At 28.2% G+C, this 15,885-nt stretch overlaps 5 protein-coding genes across 5 annotated transcripts; 3 read left to right on the top strand and 2 right to left on the bottom strand.

Annotated features, from left to right (window-relative positions):
* Window positions 1-452: 452 nt before the first annotated feature.
* Window positions 453-1,268, bottom strand: LOC143221629 (BRISC and BRCA1-A complex member 1-like). The gene has a single exon (XM_076447022.1). It carries the CDS (start codon window positions 1,266-1,268, stop codon window positions 453-455), a length of 816 nt encoding a protein of 271 aa, XP_076303137.1.
* A 447-nt stretch (window positions 1,269-1,715) lies between these two features.
* On the top strand, window positions 1,716-4,004 carry LOC143221627 (pre-mRNA-processing factor 17). The gene is made up of 7 exons (XM_076447019.1): window positions 1,716-1,925; window positions 2,064-2,280; window positions 2,348-2,674; window positions 2,752-2,966; window positions 3,051-3,314; window positions 3,392-3,747; window positions 3,827-4,004. The coding sequence occupies exons 1-7, from the start codon at window positions 1,734-1,736 to the stop codon at window positions 4,002-4,004; spliced, it is 1,749 nt and encodes a 582-aa protein (XP_076303134.1). The 5' UTR covers window positions 1,716-1,733.
* Window positions 4,005-5,185: 1,181 nt separating this feature from the next.
* LOC143221626 (transmembrane protein 181-like) lies at window positions 5,186-7,618 on the top strand. The gene is made up of 12 exons (XM_076447018.1): window positions 5,186-5,331; window positions 5,400-5,503; window positions 5,578-5,727; window positions 5,794-5,896; window positions 5,975-6,128; window positions 6,222-6,302; window positions 6,381-6,480; window positions 6,545-6,672; window positions 6,752-6,901; window positions 6,981-7,083; window positions 7,178-7,402; window positions 7,485-7,618. Exons 2-12 carry the CDS (start codon window positions 5,410-5,412, stop codon window positions 7,616-7,618), a joined length of 1,422 nt encoding a protein of 473 aa, XP_076303133.1. The 5' UTR covers window positions 5,186-5,331; window positions 5,400-5,409.
* A 1,500-nt stretch (window positions 7,619-9,118) lies between these two features.
* Window positions 9,119-9,721, top strand: LOC143221628 (activated RNA polymerase II transcriptional coactivator p15-like). The gene is made up of 3 exons (XM_076447020.1): window positions 9,119-9,169; window positions 9,338-9,560; window positions 9,639-9,721. The coding sequence occupies exons 1-3, from the start codon at window positions 9,119-9,121 to the stop codon at window positions 9,719-9,721; spliced, it is 357 nt and encodes a 118-aa protein (XP_076303135.1).
* Window positions 9,722-10,834: 1,113 nt separating this feature from the next.
* On the bottom strand, window positions 10,835-15,881 carry LOC143221625 (uncharacterized; the record flags this gene model as incomplete). Its single annotated transcript, XM_076447017.1, is given in 4 exon segments — window positions 10,835-10,851; window positions 10,954-11,073; window positions 11,156-13,416; window positions 13,513-15,881. Coding segments are annotated over 4 exon segments (4,767 nt in total), but the record flags the coding sequence as incomplete, so codon positions are not given.
* Window positions 15,882-15,885: the final 4 nt, after the last annotated feature.

Below are 15,885 nucleotides of genomic sequence, written 5' to 3' on the forward strand. Positions count from 1 at the left end.
TTTAATATTTTAATTTAGAAACAAAGCATAAGATACTAATGATGCACATATTATAATAAAAAGGTAATATTTTAATTATAATACAATAAATTATTAAAATAAACTGTAATATCGATATATACAATCAATGTTATGTCAAATCTATCAATATACGTACAAAAAAAATAATAAAATATAATGTATCTGTAGCATTCTTCAGAAAAATATAATCATAAATAGAAAGTAGAAAATTCGAAACAAATGACAAATCTATTAAAGTAATAATTTAATAGTAATTAATATGAAGTTATAACTGTTATATGTGACACTTATTATGTACAGATATTAAATTTATATTTCTGACAAAATTATGAAAAAATGACCTGTTAATTATAATAGATGCATATAGCAATAAAAGCATTGATATTCGTTTTCATTATTTTCAAACAACAAAGGTATTAGTAGAAGAGTTTTTAAATATTATTACACATTTCTTGAGAACCAGAAGAACAAATTGAATAACATACATCTTTTTGAGATGGTCTTTGTAAAGGATGTGCCAGTAATTTAGCCATACTATCGTGCAATTTTGCTGCATTCCTTCCCACTTCTAATATGTATGAAAAATTTGTTGTATCCAATGCTGCAATTTCAGAATAAATTTCTTCGCATAAATTTTCAGAGCAAGGCGGTTCATGTACATACAACACATCTATGAAAAAATATGGATTTTTTCTAAGAAACTCTATAGATTTATTACTGATATGAAATTTTGGAATGCTAATGGAACGTGAATACACCAAAATTACTCTAATAACAAAAGTTGGAACAACAGTGTCATGTTTCTTTGTTGGTAGAGGTAATTTTTGTTGTACTTTATCAAACAATTGTCCAAGATCATATGACTTTTGATCTTCACTTAATAAATCTTCGTTAATAAAATTCAGGTGATTAATAATGGTATTGGTATTATTGGTAAAATCACAAATCCACTGAGAAGTATGAGAGTTCAAAATCATTAATGCATATTCATGACTATGTTGAATAAGAGATTTAATGTGAACAAAATTTTCTATAGTACGCTTTATCATAAACAGTGGCATATAACTAGCCCCTGTAGAAAGTTTGAAAGGAGTACAGTTCTTTTCTCTTGCTGTATCAATTACAAATAATATTTTCTCAGGCACGTTCATTCCTGAGATATTATGCATTAGTGTATTATCTTCATTGATTGACAGTGATGCCTTGAAATCCGGAATAAAACACGAAGCATTACCAGTGCTACTCATTTTAATATATTTTATTAAATATGTATTAGCATTCATAAGAACTTAGCAAGTCAATAGCTTATATCAATCATTTTCCATCCATTTGCCTAGAATATTGAAAAAATATTATTGGATAACCCTCAATATAATTCCATTTACATGTACATATTTCAGTTACATACTTTTAATAGTTGTATAGTTTTAATACTTTTAATTGGCTCTATTACCTATAAATTAATGTAATTACCTTCTATAGTGTTAAGTTTTAATTGTAATTAATTACGCCATCGGTATCTGAAAATTGCCACAATTTCGCCATCTGACGGGTATCACACTAGTTAGTTTAAGAAGAAACTGAATTTTTATTATATATTTTTCTATTACAAAGATATATATTTACGTAAATGAATGATATTATACGTAGATATTTAGAGATGAGCATTTGATTCAGTGAGTTAGTGTAATACAATCGTTTACTCATATAATATGCTTGCTTTGAAAGATTATGGTAGTAGTGATGATAACAGCGAATCTGAAAATGAGAATGAAAAGGAAAAGAATGAGGTTAACTGTATTTTCGATTCTACCAACGTTTCTATTGCTAACTCTCTTCTTGCAGAAAATTTAATCCCATCTCTAAGTATGCAAGTTTGTTCTGCGCCAGAAGTAATACCAACGGTAATTATTCGTTAATCAAATATTTTCTATCAATTCGAATAAATTGCAAATTCGTTTTATATTACATTTATTCATTTGAGATTATGAAAAATTGCAAACAATTTTTAAGTAATACTCAAATAATTAATATTAATATAGGGAACTGAATTATGTATGAACCATGTAGACTCAACTGTAAAAGAAATAATGCACAATCCTAAATATGAAGAATTATTTGCCCCAGATATTGGTCCAGAAAATCCATTTAAAACACAACAACAACGTGCTGTGAAAAATATACTTTCTGGTTATGTTGAGAAAGCTCATATAAGCGAGTTTCAATTTGAAAATCAAAGAAGAACATTTGCTAGTTATGGTAAAAAATATAGATAAAAGAAATCAGTATTGTGATTAAAAATTTGTATTAATATTATAATTTATAGGATATGCATTGGATCCAACAGTAGATGGAAGTGCAGAGGAGGGTAGGACAATTATTGGAGCAAAAGAGGTAGCAGAAGAATCTGGTGGTAAAACTGTATTTGAAAGTACAACATTAAGGATTTCTGATAAAAGGAAACGTCATAAAAATGATGATCCTACGGATATTGAAGGATTTTTGGGTCCTTGGGGTGGATATGTAGATGAAAAGCGAATTATTAAACCAACTGAAGAGGAAGCTGCAGAATTAGAAGAAATATTAGCAAAAAGGAACAGAAGAGGAAAACCGACAGAAGAAAAACCACTGGAAGAAAAAACAGTATTACATAGTACAATCATAATAACTTTTAAAAATTTTATTATTTAAATAATAGAAAACAGTGTGTAAATATAATATATCTTTCAGTTAAAGATAGCATTGATTATCAAGGTAGATCATTTTTACATGCACCTCAAGATGTTGGGGTAAATTTAAGATCAGAATCACCACCTGATAGATGTTTCTTACCAAAAGCACAAATCCATACTTGGGAAGGACATACTAAGGGTATTTCACAGATAAGATGGTTCCCACGTACTGCACATTTGTTACTTTCTTGTAGCATGGATTGTAGAGTAAAGGTACATATGTTGTTACTTTTCGTATGAAATTATATAAAAAACCGGTACTAAGATTTAATTTTTTTTATGTGATGCTAAGTACAGTTATGGGAAGTTTATAAAGACAGAAGATGTATTCGAACATACTATGGTCATCGGCAAGCTGTAAGAGACATAAGTTTTGATAATGATGGGAAAAGATTTTTGTCTGCTGGATATGACCGTTATGTAAAGTTATGGGATACAGAAACAGGTGCTTGCATAAGTCGATTTACAAGCAGAAAAATTCCATATTGCGTCAAATTCAATCCTGATTCAGATAAGCAACATCTTTTTGTAGCAGGCACCAGTGACAAGAAAATTATCTGTGTAAGTTATAATACTGTTATTTGAAGAGTTTTATAAATCTCAATTTTGATCTATAATGAATGATAAATCTGTTATAGTGGGATATCCGTTCTGCTGAAGTAACACAAGAATATGATAGACATTTGGGAGCTGTAAATACTATAACATTCGTAGATGAAAATCGGAGATTTGTAACGACTTCAGATGATAAAAGTCTGAGAGTTTGGGAGTGGGATATACCAGTTGATATGAAATACATAGCTGATCCTTCAATGCATTCTATGCCAGCAGTTACACCATCTCCCAATCAGAAATGGCTTGCATGCCAAAGTATGGACAATAAAATCGTCATATTTTCTGCATTGAACAGATTTAAAATGAATCGTAAGAAAACATTTACAGGACATATGGTTGCTGGTTATGCGTGTGGTTTGGATTTTTCTCCTGACATGAGGTAAAAGAATTTTAATATACCTTTGTAAAATTATTTATAATATGATAAAATTCTCATTCTTTGTTTTGGTTTTTTCAAGCTATCTTGTATCGGGAGATGCGGATGGAAAATGTTATATTTGGGATTGGAAAACAACAAAATTATACAAAAAATGGAAAGCACATGATGGTGTATGTATCGATGTCTTGTGGCATCCTCATGAACCTTCAAGACTTGCTACAGCTGGTTGGGATGGAAAAATAAAATATTGGGATTAAGAGCATTATGCAATACTATTTTAAAATATAACTAGTGTTTATTCTTGTACTTGTATTTATATTTTATATCATATGTACAAATAGTCTTCATTCACATACATATTTTTAATCATGTATCATTAATAAAAATATGTAACTACATATAGAGCATACTTCTGAAAAAAAAAATTATTTTTATATATATATATAGAGAGAGAGAGAAAGAGAGATTCTAAGCATTGACAAATGAAAAATATTTTATCAATAACATTTTAATGTTACATAAAGTACATAAATATATTATTTTTAAAAAGATAATATTATTAACATTGGTAATTAGTAACATTCTAATAAATGTCCGTAATTTTTTGTTTCCAATTTTCTAGTATAATTAGCTATATAATATAAAGAGACCAAATTATCAATTATTCTTTCTTACGAATATTTGAAAATGAACATTTTACGATCATCAGATTCACTTAAAGTAAATATGCAATTTAATTTTACATTGTATTTTACATTGTACTGTTTAAATCATTTTGTACAGAGCAATTCGTTCGAATAAAGATAGATAAATTAGTGATTCTGTATTATTTCATGGCGGTCGTAAAAATCAATAGTATACATCATGTCTGCCGTTTTTGTTTCTGGCGTCATTACGAATTTGTTTTCTGTTTTCATGATATTAAATCTTTTAAATCTAATTGTTAAATTAACAAATGCTTAACAACGTATATTTTTTTTTTAAATTGTTGAAAATTGACACAATAAGTTGATTAATATAAATACGTTGAAACTCTACAAGAATCTAAGTGTCATTGCTATATAAAAAGGTAATCTTATGTTTTTATTGATGTAAGCATGTATATATATTTTTTTAATATAAACTTTAATTATATAAATAAGTTTATTAAATTATTCAAGTATAAATATGTTTCCAAAATTGAACACGTGATTTGTATATGTAAAATGATGTAAAATTATTTACTTCAATTTATCAAAAAAAAAGAAGAAAAATATAAATATTAACATAATCAAATCAATGCAAAGAAATCAAAATCATTCTATTTGCCTCACAAAAGATATCGTTAAGCATTACAAAAACGTGGATTACATCCTATACTTATCAATTATGAAGGTAATAGTGTATCTTTAAAAACAGTAAAAGATATACATAACGTGGTAGGTTTAATATAAAAATGGATGGTCCTGGATTAGGATACTCGTATCATCTCCCATCTGCAGGATGGAATTTTCGAGTTAGAAATATACTCTCACAGTTCAGTGATCTCTTTAGCGAATTTAATAAATACATTGCACCTGCCTATCATCATGATCGATGTGAAAGGTATGTAATCTCATTTGTGAGATATTATATGTATGTATACATTATTCAATAATAATTTTATTCTTTAGATCAGTTCAAATGCGACTATATTCTATGCATAAGAGAGAATTTGTTATGATATTTGTTGCTTTCTTTGCATGTTTTGGATTAGTTGTATTTATTGGACTTGCAGGCAAGTATATATAATTTATAAAAATATTTTTTCATCGCTATTATTCTTTTACTTATTATAGCATATTGATATAGGTCCTCCTATTACTTTTACGAGCGAACAAAGAGCTCATGTGAATAGCAGTGAAATTGCTACTGGTCCTTTTATTATGAAGACACCTCTATTATCTACATATAGTCAACAATTATGGGTTATTGCAAAATTACTAACATCAAATAATGATGGTAATATATATACTATTGTTACTATTTTTATTGTTATTATATATAATTACAATTCAAATTTTATAGATGAAAGATATGATAAAAGTTTTCAAGTAACTATCTCCATAGATGGTATTGCCATTGATCATAAGCTCATATCTGTTTTGTCTTCAGAAACTGGTCATAATAGGTATGTCTATGACATATATATTGTAATTGTCCGAATTTGATGTTAAAGCATTAATAATGTATATTTTTTTCTTCAAAGAACTAGGCATTTAAAATGTGAAAGACAAACATGTGAAGAACTCATAGTTGCTCATCTTGGATTTCTTGATTATAGTTACTATATTATTACTGTTCATTTTCATGGACTTGAGAGCTTCCATCAACGATATAATATACGCGATCTCACATTCTACGTCAGTAAGCACTATATGAAATAAGATGGTTATAGTACAAGATTTTCCAGAATTGAAACAATTGCACTTGATAATGTTCTTACTTATTCATAGTTTAAGAATTACAATCCAGCATTTACGGAGTTTGAGATTTGGTTCCGTTTTATATTTTTGTTAACTGCATTTGGAGTTATGGTAAAGAACAACTATAAATATACCTGCTATTACTTGAAGGAAAACATCATATTGCCTATTAATTGTATTGATTTTTAGTGCTGGTTTGGACATTCTCTACGAAAATATTCGTTACATGATTGGTCAATAGAACAGAAATGGATTTCTATACTTCTTCCTTTACTTATTTTATATAATAGTAAGATATTAGAAATTGGTGTTTTTATTCATTTTCAAGAAATTAATTTATTTTACTTTTATAGATCCATTATTTCCAATGACATTTTTAATCAATTCTTGGGTACCTGGTATGATAGATGCAATTCTACAGACAACTTTTCTTTGTGCAGTTCTCATGTTTTGGTTATGTGTTTACCATGGTTTAAGACAAGTATAATATCCTTTTAATTAATCTAGTATAACTTAATGCAATTATGGTGTTCCTACTTATAAATTTTACATTTTAATAGAATGAAAGACGTCTGATCACATTTTATTTACCAAAAGTTATGGTAGTTGGTTTACTATGGTGTTCTGCATTTATTTTAGCAACATGGTTGCGCTGTACTGAATTAGAGGATCCAACTTACAATTATGTGCTCGATACATCAAATTATTTTGTAAGTTATCAAGATAATTGATAATTTTATTGAACATATAAAATTCCTAGTTAATACTTAAGAATCTATATTATTGTAGGGTTTCAAAGTATTCTTTTTCACGGTAGGAGGATTCTATACAGCATATCTTCTTCTTTTGATATTGAGAGCATACAGTGAATTGAGATCAATGCCATATTTTGGTATATATCAATTTTTTATATATAATTTATAATATATTACCTTTTTCCTTATTTCATTCTATTCCTTCTTTCTTTTTGCTTTTTTTTTTTTTAGATCTCCGTTTACGTTTTTTAACATTACTTGCCGCTGTAGTTTCGTTGGTTTGCGGTTGTGTAACGGCACGACAATTTGGAGCTGGTATTTTTGAAGATAGCTTTGCCTCTCGTCTCACTACGTATTATCGTTCATCTGCGCAATTTATGGCTTTATATGGTCTTCTCAATTTTTATCTGTACACGATGGCTTATGTATATGCACCAGCGTATCAACAAATTTACGGTCAACGTAAGTATTCTGTAGTTTCGATTAAATAATAAGAGATTCGTTTTAAATCATTGTATTATTTTTTCGATCAATTTAGATTCTTCTATAACGAAGGACAACCCCACCTTTTCTATGATTAATGATTCTGACGAAGAAGTCATATATGGGTCAGATGAAGACAGTCGCCGGCCTTTAACACGAACATCTCGAATAGGAAATAATAGTAATTAATCGAATTAATTAATTATTGTAAATTAAGAAAATTTATTTCTAAAACAAACGATACGGTAATGTTAAATGGTAGTGATATGTTGTAAAATAAAATATATGAAGATCCATAATTTATTCTAAGTGAACTTAATAAAACCTAATTCTTTACTTATGCATAACGTATGTGTATGTACGAGGAATATTATTTCCAATCAATGCATAAAACTTCAGTTAAAAATTATTTACGTCTTTTTATTTAATATAATACATTGCATGTTTCCCCGATTTTTTATTTATTATTAATATTTTAGTTACAAATTTTAATATTTACAATATCTAAATATAATATAATATAAATTTAAGTACATTCAGAACTATGTGAAAGCAAGCAGTAATTGGATATATTTTTCGTAATATGAATTACATACAACAAAGGATTTGTTATATTTAATATTGATCATTTATGTAATAAATATATAATGTATACCATTGTCTGCAACACATAAAATATATATACAGAGTGAACAAGGTGTTACAGGAAAAAGTTAGTTAGTTTGGAGGAACAAATATCATAATAGTAAAAAAGATTTTTTTCCAAGTTTTTCTATTATAAAAAGACAATCGAAGCATTCAAAGAAATCAAATTATTTTGTGTACTTTATAACTATTTTATTACTATTTATTACTCTATAACTAATATGATGGTAAACTAGAAAGCAAAAAGAGAATAACTATTTTAGTACCTTACTATATCTTTACTAAATACCAAATATACCAAATATATGAATACAGGCTGTCAAGGTGAATATTCAAAGTCGATTTTCTCACCTACGAAACTACTTCTAATGAAAAAATTGTATTCTATATATTTTATTCAGTTTTTTATGTAGAATCACTGTCTTCCCGCTTTTACTACCAGTTACATGACACGCTATCTTCTGATTAATGTAAAATATAAAATTATATTTAATCTTTAGATTGTAAAGATCAAATGTATTAAAATTTACGTATACAAAATAAACTCATATAAAAAAACATAGGCCAAAACACGTATTAGTATCAATAGACTAAATATTAATATCAAATATACGTTCAACGTAATTATTTGAACTTCAGAAAAAAACGGAAATCAATGCGACACATATGCGCATATGAGCGCGCATGTAATGTACGTTTGTTCAACATTAATTTCTGATCATTTTAAACATTATTAAAACAAATAGTGTATCATTTCATATTCTTGCTGTAAGTTTAATATAATTATATCTTTGTTACATTCAATGACATTTTTCTGAATCGTCATATCAACTTTTATTTACTAAATAAGTAAAATACGTAAATGTATTGTATTTGTTAAAAGGTTATAACAATATCGACAAAATCATTAAGTGTTACGAAATTATCGTTGAACTTCATGTTTTCTATAAAAAATATTATATTTTAAGAGAAAATAATAATTGATATTGATTAAAATTCAATCAAGTGTAACAAAATTATTTTAGGTAAACAAGTTTGTAAAAAATGCCGAAATCGAAAGAGTACGTGTTCACCGATGATGATATTAGTGATGAGGTATTTCATAAATATTGAATAATATATTTAAATATTAAAGATATATTAATGTTTAAATTTAAAAACTTTTTTTCGTTTGAAATTGATGGAGAGAAGTGTAAACTATTTATGTAAATATCATATAAATTGGTATATATGTATAAAATATATCTGTTTTTGTTATATAAGGAAGTAAAATTAAAAAAGAAACAAAAAAGAGAACTTGAGGAGAAAGAGGAAAAAGTATTAAAAAAGCAAAAAAAAGAGTCTAATAAAGATGAAGAAGATAATACTGTTTGGGATTTGGGAAATAATCGTCAAATTAGTGTAAGAGGTTTCAAAGGGAAATTATATGTTGATATTAGAGAAATGTATTACGATAAAGAAGCAAATTTAAAGCCTGGGAAAAAAGGTATTAATAATTTTATTTGTGCATTTGTATATATTGTACAATGACTCCAAAAATTAATTTATTTTTTTTTTTAAACAGGTATTTGCTTAAACATGACCCAGTGGCAAAAATTATTATCTGTTATGGATGATGTGGATAAAATAGTGAAGTCTAAATCCTGAATGTCTACTTTCTTATTTAATAGATATTTCAATGGTTTGAGATTATTGAATACTGAATAACATGTGTTTTTCTTCTTGTTGATGAACAAAGTACATATTGTTTTTACATATAATTTTAATTTACATTTGTGTGACAATTCATGTTACATCCATTAAACAATATTTTTCAATAAAATATATTTTTCATTTAAGACACTTATAAGAGAAAATTTTTAATTTGGCACTGTTTTCATCTCCTTCCACTTACATGGATTAATTTTTATTCAATCTGTATGTCCTTATACACACACACACATATATATGTGTGTAAACATTTAATATGTAATAGATTCTGAAATAATTAATAAAAGTAAAAAAATATGCAATATTTATATCACTACAAAATGTATAGTAAATTTAAGTAATACAGTGTACGCATAAATTAGTCAGGCCTAAATGTATAGCAGAGGCCACAGTATAACATGGTCGTAAAATAAGTCAGGCATGAAAGAAAATAAATTTAGTTGCTAGTTTAGATTAAATTAATAATTGTAATATGAGAATACTCTCATTTTTGGGCGTCGAATTCACAATTACAGTTCTGAATGCCACAACATAGATTAGTGCCAATCTTTAGAGATTTTTTCTTTAATCTTGCTATATCTTAAAATTTTAATTTACGACCTCGCTATATTGTAGTTGCTACAATACAAGTGTTGTACAATTTTCGAAACAATGATATAAGACATTCAAATGCCATCAATCAGAGACGTATGATATCAATTTGGCATAAGTTCTGTTTCCGGATACCGCTAAGTATGGTTCGCAAAAGATTAAAGTTCTTTTAAATATTGAAAATATTAAACAGAATTTAGTAGTAGTAAATTAATAGCAAGTGGTAGATAACAAACTAAGTTGAAATTCAAAGTTAATCGACAACTTTTTCCGTGTTACTGGTTGGAATTGAATACCTACAGTTAAAAACTGTAAATAGTACTGAACGTCGATGACATTAACGATATCATTTCGACTTCGATCGAAAACACCGCTTAATTAGATAATTTACAAACGCGTTATGTCGTTCGCATTCATTACATGTTTTATACACTGCAAAAGAAGTAAATTATTTAATGCTCATGCTGGTCCATGAACTGAAGTTAAAAATTTATCCAAATCTAAATTGCTTAGTAATGTTTGTGGGTCCGTTGTGTACTGGCGTTTCTCAATCTATAACAAAAATAAAATGGACTAACCATTAAATTCTCTATTAAATTTAATAAATGTGTGTGTGTGAATTTAAAATCAATTACAAACCTGATTACTTTCTTTTGTTTCTAAGACTTTTCCTTTTGGAACTTTTGCAATAATGTTGGCTAAAATTTGTAAAATTATGCTATAGATACTATTAATAAATTGATATCTTAGACTGAGAGTATTTTTAATAGATATAATTACCTTTATCGAATTCTTGAATTTTATCTACTCTCAATCTCTTTTTACTTTCATGTTGCACTTCATTATTTTTTTCATTTATTGTAGCAGTTTTAATGGCAACTTTCTTTACTGTACACATAGACAATTTATACAAAGGAGACGAAATTGCTAAAGGTTCATCATGTATAGTTTTCATAGTTAAGGTATTGGATGGTTTATTCAATGTTTCACAACTATTTTCATATTTAATCGGTGATTTCTTGTTTCCTAATCTTTTTTTAGGTTTTGGTGGGAGATTAAATATTTCTTCATAATCAGTAGCTGTCATTACTTTAATGCGTTCATCGTAATTTTGATCGTTTAAAATAATATTGATTTGAAATTCCAACTCATGATTGCTGTATCTTCGTCTTCTTTTTTTTAAGAATGCATTGTCATCATATTGAAAATGATATTCTACCGAATTAGGAATAGTTACATCAAGATCTATTTTACGATTATATTTCATACATTGAGATTCTACTATGTAATCGTGTTTAAATGTGGGAACAAGCTGCAAACATTGAAGAACTCGTGATAACCTTTCTGGATTTTTCATATTGATATTTTCTATGACTGTATTTTTAACAGTATCAAACACTGGAGCAGAAACGACATTATTTTTCTGATTAGCTGAAAACTTGATAACATTTAATACGTCTTCTTCCTTTAATATTTCTTCATCATCACTAAACAAATCTCGTTTTATTTGATCAATCTTCGATTTCAATAAAATACTTTTACTATTATTGCAATTTGGATACTCTTTTAGTTTGCGTGCACCTTTCCCAGTAGAATCATATTCTACATCTTTTATAATACTCAATTCATTTTCATGTAAAATAATTTCATTAGTGATATTATCTTCACATTGTTTATATTCTACATCAATTTTACCTTCAGTCTGTTTCATTTCAAGAGTGCTTGGTATATCTAGTCCTATTATTTCTTTATTTTGCACAGTTTTCAGATTAAAAGTCTTATTTTCCAATCTAGACATATTTAGCTGTTGATTTACATTGATTTCAACATCACTCTTAATGTTCTTAACTGTTAATTCAATAATTTTCTTTGAATCATCTTTTGTATCTACAAATACATTGTTTGTAATTTCAAATGTTAAAGCATTATTTTGTACACTTTTATCATTATTATCTTTTTGTTTTGATTTTTCCAAATTATACATTTTACTTCCTGGTACACTATATATAGAAAAATGGTTCATTTTTGTACATTTATTATCATTACTACTATCACTACTATTATTCTTATTGTTATTATTGCTATTGTCAGTACTTCTATTATTGTTGCTATTATTAACATTATTATTATCAATATTAATATGATTGTTATCATTGCTGCTGCTAGTATTACCATTATTAGAATTATTTGATTCTTCTATTTTCTTTTTCTTCTTCTTTCTTCTTTTTTCGCTAAGTTTATTCTCATTTTGGATATATATGTACCGATTGCCTTTTTTCTTTAAACTATTGTTTCTTTTACCCTTAAAAATGATTCGCCCATGCTGAAATTTTTTTCTGGTAAGATTAGTTTTTGGAATTTCACGAAATTTTGCTATCATTCGTTGACGTTTTGCTTCCAATTGTACAACAAATTTTTTATCCATAGTTGAAGACCTTTGCCTTTTTTGCATTATGGAAGAATGTTTTATAGATTTATTTGGTTTAAATGTAATTAAAGAACTCGATCTTAAATGTTGTATATTCATTATTTTGGGTTTCTGTTTTAATTTTTTGGTTGTCAAATTTTCTATGAATAAATTTTGATTCGACTTTAATAACTTTTGATCTCCTGAAGTCATTAGTGCTGAAATTTTAGAAGATAGATTAGTCAAGTTTTCCACACCAGTCTTTGAACTATTAGGAGTCTGAGAAATATGTTCTTCATTTAATAAGGTCTCATTTTTAGCAGGAGTTTCTTTTACATCAGATGTAAAATTTTCATTTTTTAATGTTGAAAATACTTTTGATGGCGAAGATTCGCATTTTTTTAATGCAATAATTGCTCCCTCTGTGTGTAACATATTTGTTGGTTTCATTTGTAACTCTAGAGAATTACTTTCTAAAATTGTGGGACATTCTGTTTTTTCCATTATCGTTTCTTTAACATGAGCAACTTGACGCGTCGAACCGTTACTTATGTCAACATAGTTCTGATTTGAAACTTTTTTATACTTTTTATCGGAAGACGATTTTTCCAATGAATTTGTTACTTTTAAATTAGTCGAAGTACATAATGATGATGATGACAATGAACATGACGACGACGACGACGACGACGACGACGACGATGACGACGATGACGACGACGACGACGATGATGACGATGATGGCGACGGCGGTGACGACGATGACGACGACGATGATGACGATGACGACGACGACGATGATGATGACGATGACGATGATGATGATGATGATGACGACGATGATGATGACGATGAAGAGGAAGAGGATGCTGATGCATCGCTATCATTTGATTCATCACTGTTTAACGAGTATTTTTCATTATTGATATTTATTTCTTTACACACACTCTTATTCGTAGTATTCTTATTGGTATCATTCTCAATACAGTCCATTTTCGTATAATTAGTTGAATCTCGTGAATTGGTCGATATTTTAAGTTCTTTGATTGTTTCTTCTTTTGGCAAGTTTTCTTTAATCACTTCAAACTGTGTTATTTCTAATTTCGTGGATACGCAAGTTTGATATGTATTTGTACAACTGATAACACTATGAGGAATACATTGTTTTGTACATTGTGATGATAATGTGGTTGATTTTAATATACTATCATCATCCAACTTTGACAACGTTTTACCTTCATTTCTTTCGAAGGTAGGTTTATAATATGGAGAACAAGAATTAGAGGTTTCTTTTTTCATGTTATCTATGCTTGTTTCTTCTAAAATTTTTGGAGTTAATGCTATACAAGGAGTTGTTGGAAATTCTGGTGTACTTATGAAGCTACGCATCTTACCAAAGTCTTCGCTAGATTTGATAAGCGGTGTTGTACTACTACTGGGACTGAGTAATCTTGGTGTTGGTGGAACACTAGAAGAGTTATCAAATTTTCTTGGTGTTTCGAGATCAATAAAATTAGGTATTTGTAGTAATTGTTGCATATCCATGGAAGTCTTTATAAATTCTGAATGGTGCATAGCATCCACGGAAATAATTTCATTTTCTATATGCGGTTTATTTTCAATTCGACCACATTTATTCAAATTAGTTTTCAATGTTTTTAATTGAACATATTTTTTCGTATTCTTTTTTTCGAATGGCAAATTATCAGTAATCGTCATATTATTATATAAACAATTGTTCTTTGCTAGTGACAATTGATGTTTGATGTTCTTTTGTTCAATAACATCTTTACATTTATTTATTATATATGTCTGTGAATTAATATCGTCTTTCCTTTCATTAAAAAAATTATTTACTACAGTATTATGATTAACATAAGTGACTAGAAAATCTTTATCTACTTCGGTTACCTTATGATCTATACTTTTTATGATTGACGATTTTATTGCATTTCGTTCTTCTGTAGCTCGATCGTCTCTTCTATTCTTCACAATCTCATCTTTCTTTGCTGCTATATTTTTATTTTTTCCTTTCGATGCACGTAAATTACATTTATCCTTTTTCACTGACGGAACGATATTCGATTTACCAACTTTTGCACAGTGTATTTTTCTATTATTAGTAGGTATTTTTGTTCTCTCGTAATCTTCATTTATGATATGTAAAGCTTTTCGTAAGTCTGCATCCCACGTTTCTTTTGTAACCTGCGATGGTTTGCTTTGAGTCTTAGTAACTTTGTTCTCAGAAGTAATGTTGATGTTTGAATCTGAAGAAACATCACTTATGATTACTCCAAGTCCATTATACTTTTCCCACTCACCTGTAAGCTTTGGTATTGGACTTCTTGTTGCTATTGGAAGTTTGCAAGGTCGACAAAACTTCAATGGAGTTTTAACTTTATGCGTAGCTATAGTGGTATTAGTAAGTGATGGAGATTTGAAAAGAGAATTTCTACATACAGATTTAACAAATTTTGCAGATCCAGACGAAAAATGCATACTTTCATTTTCACTGACTATTTTATCTGATGTAGTTGTTGCCTTCATTGGCGTATTAAAATCAAGAGCCCTTATATGACTATTCCTCCTTCTAGGTGTTGATAAACTTAGTCTATAATTTTTCGATCTACTTTTCAATAGCGATTTCGGAGTGCGTTTATTAATGATATCGCAATCAGTTTTCTTGGAAGTTAAAAAATGCCGATCGTTAACATTATTACTTGTCTTCAATGAAGCAATTTTTACATTTTGAACCACAGATATCAAGTCAATGTTCGATAAGCTTTGACTTTGATTGCCTTTACTATAATTGAATTTTATATATGGAGACAATCCAGAAACTGACAGACTAACATTATCTTCTATATTTATCGTAGGCATATCTGAACTATCTAATAATGTTTTAGTGCTAGTTTCACTGCCATATAGAGTTATTGATTCTGTAGCAATTGGTTTGGCAGTTGTTGCTGTTGTTGTCGTTGCCATTGTAGTCGTTATCGTCGTCATCGTCGTCGTCGTTGTCGTCCTCGTCATCGTCATCATTGTCGTCGTCGTTGTCGTCATCGTCATCGTCGTCGTCGTCGTCGTTGTCGTCGTCGTTGTC

Source organism: Lasioglossum baleicum, unplaced genomic scaffold, assembly GCF_051020765.1.
Source record: "Lasioglossum baleicum unplaced genomic scaffold, iyLasBale1 scaffold2828, whole genome shotgun sequence".
Classification (NCBI taxonomy): domain Eukaryota; kingdom Metazoa; phylum Arthropoda; class Insecta; order Hymenoptera; family Halictidae; genus Lasioglossum; species Lasioglossum baleicum.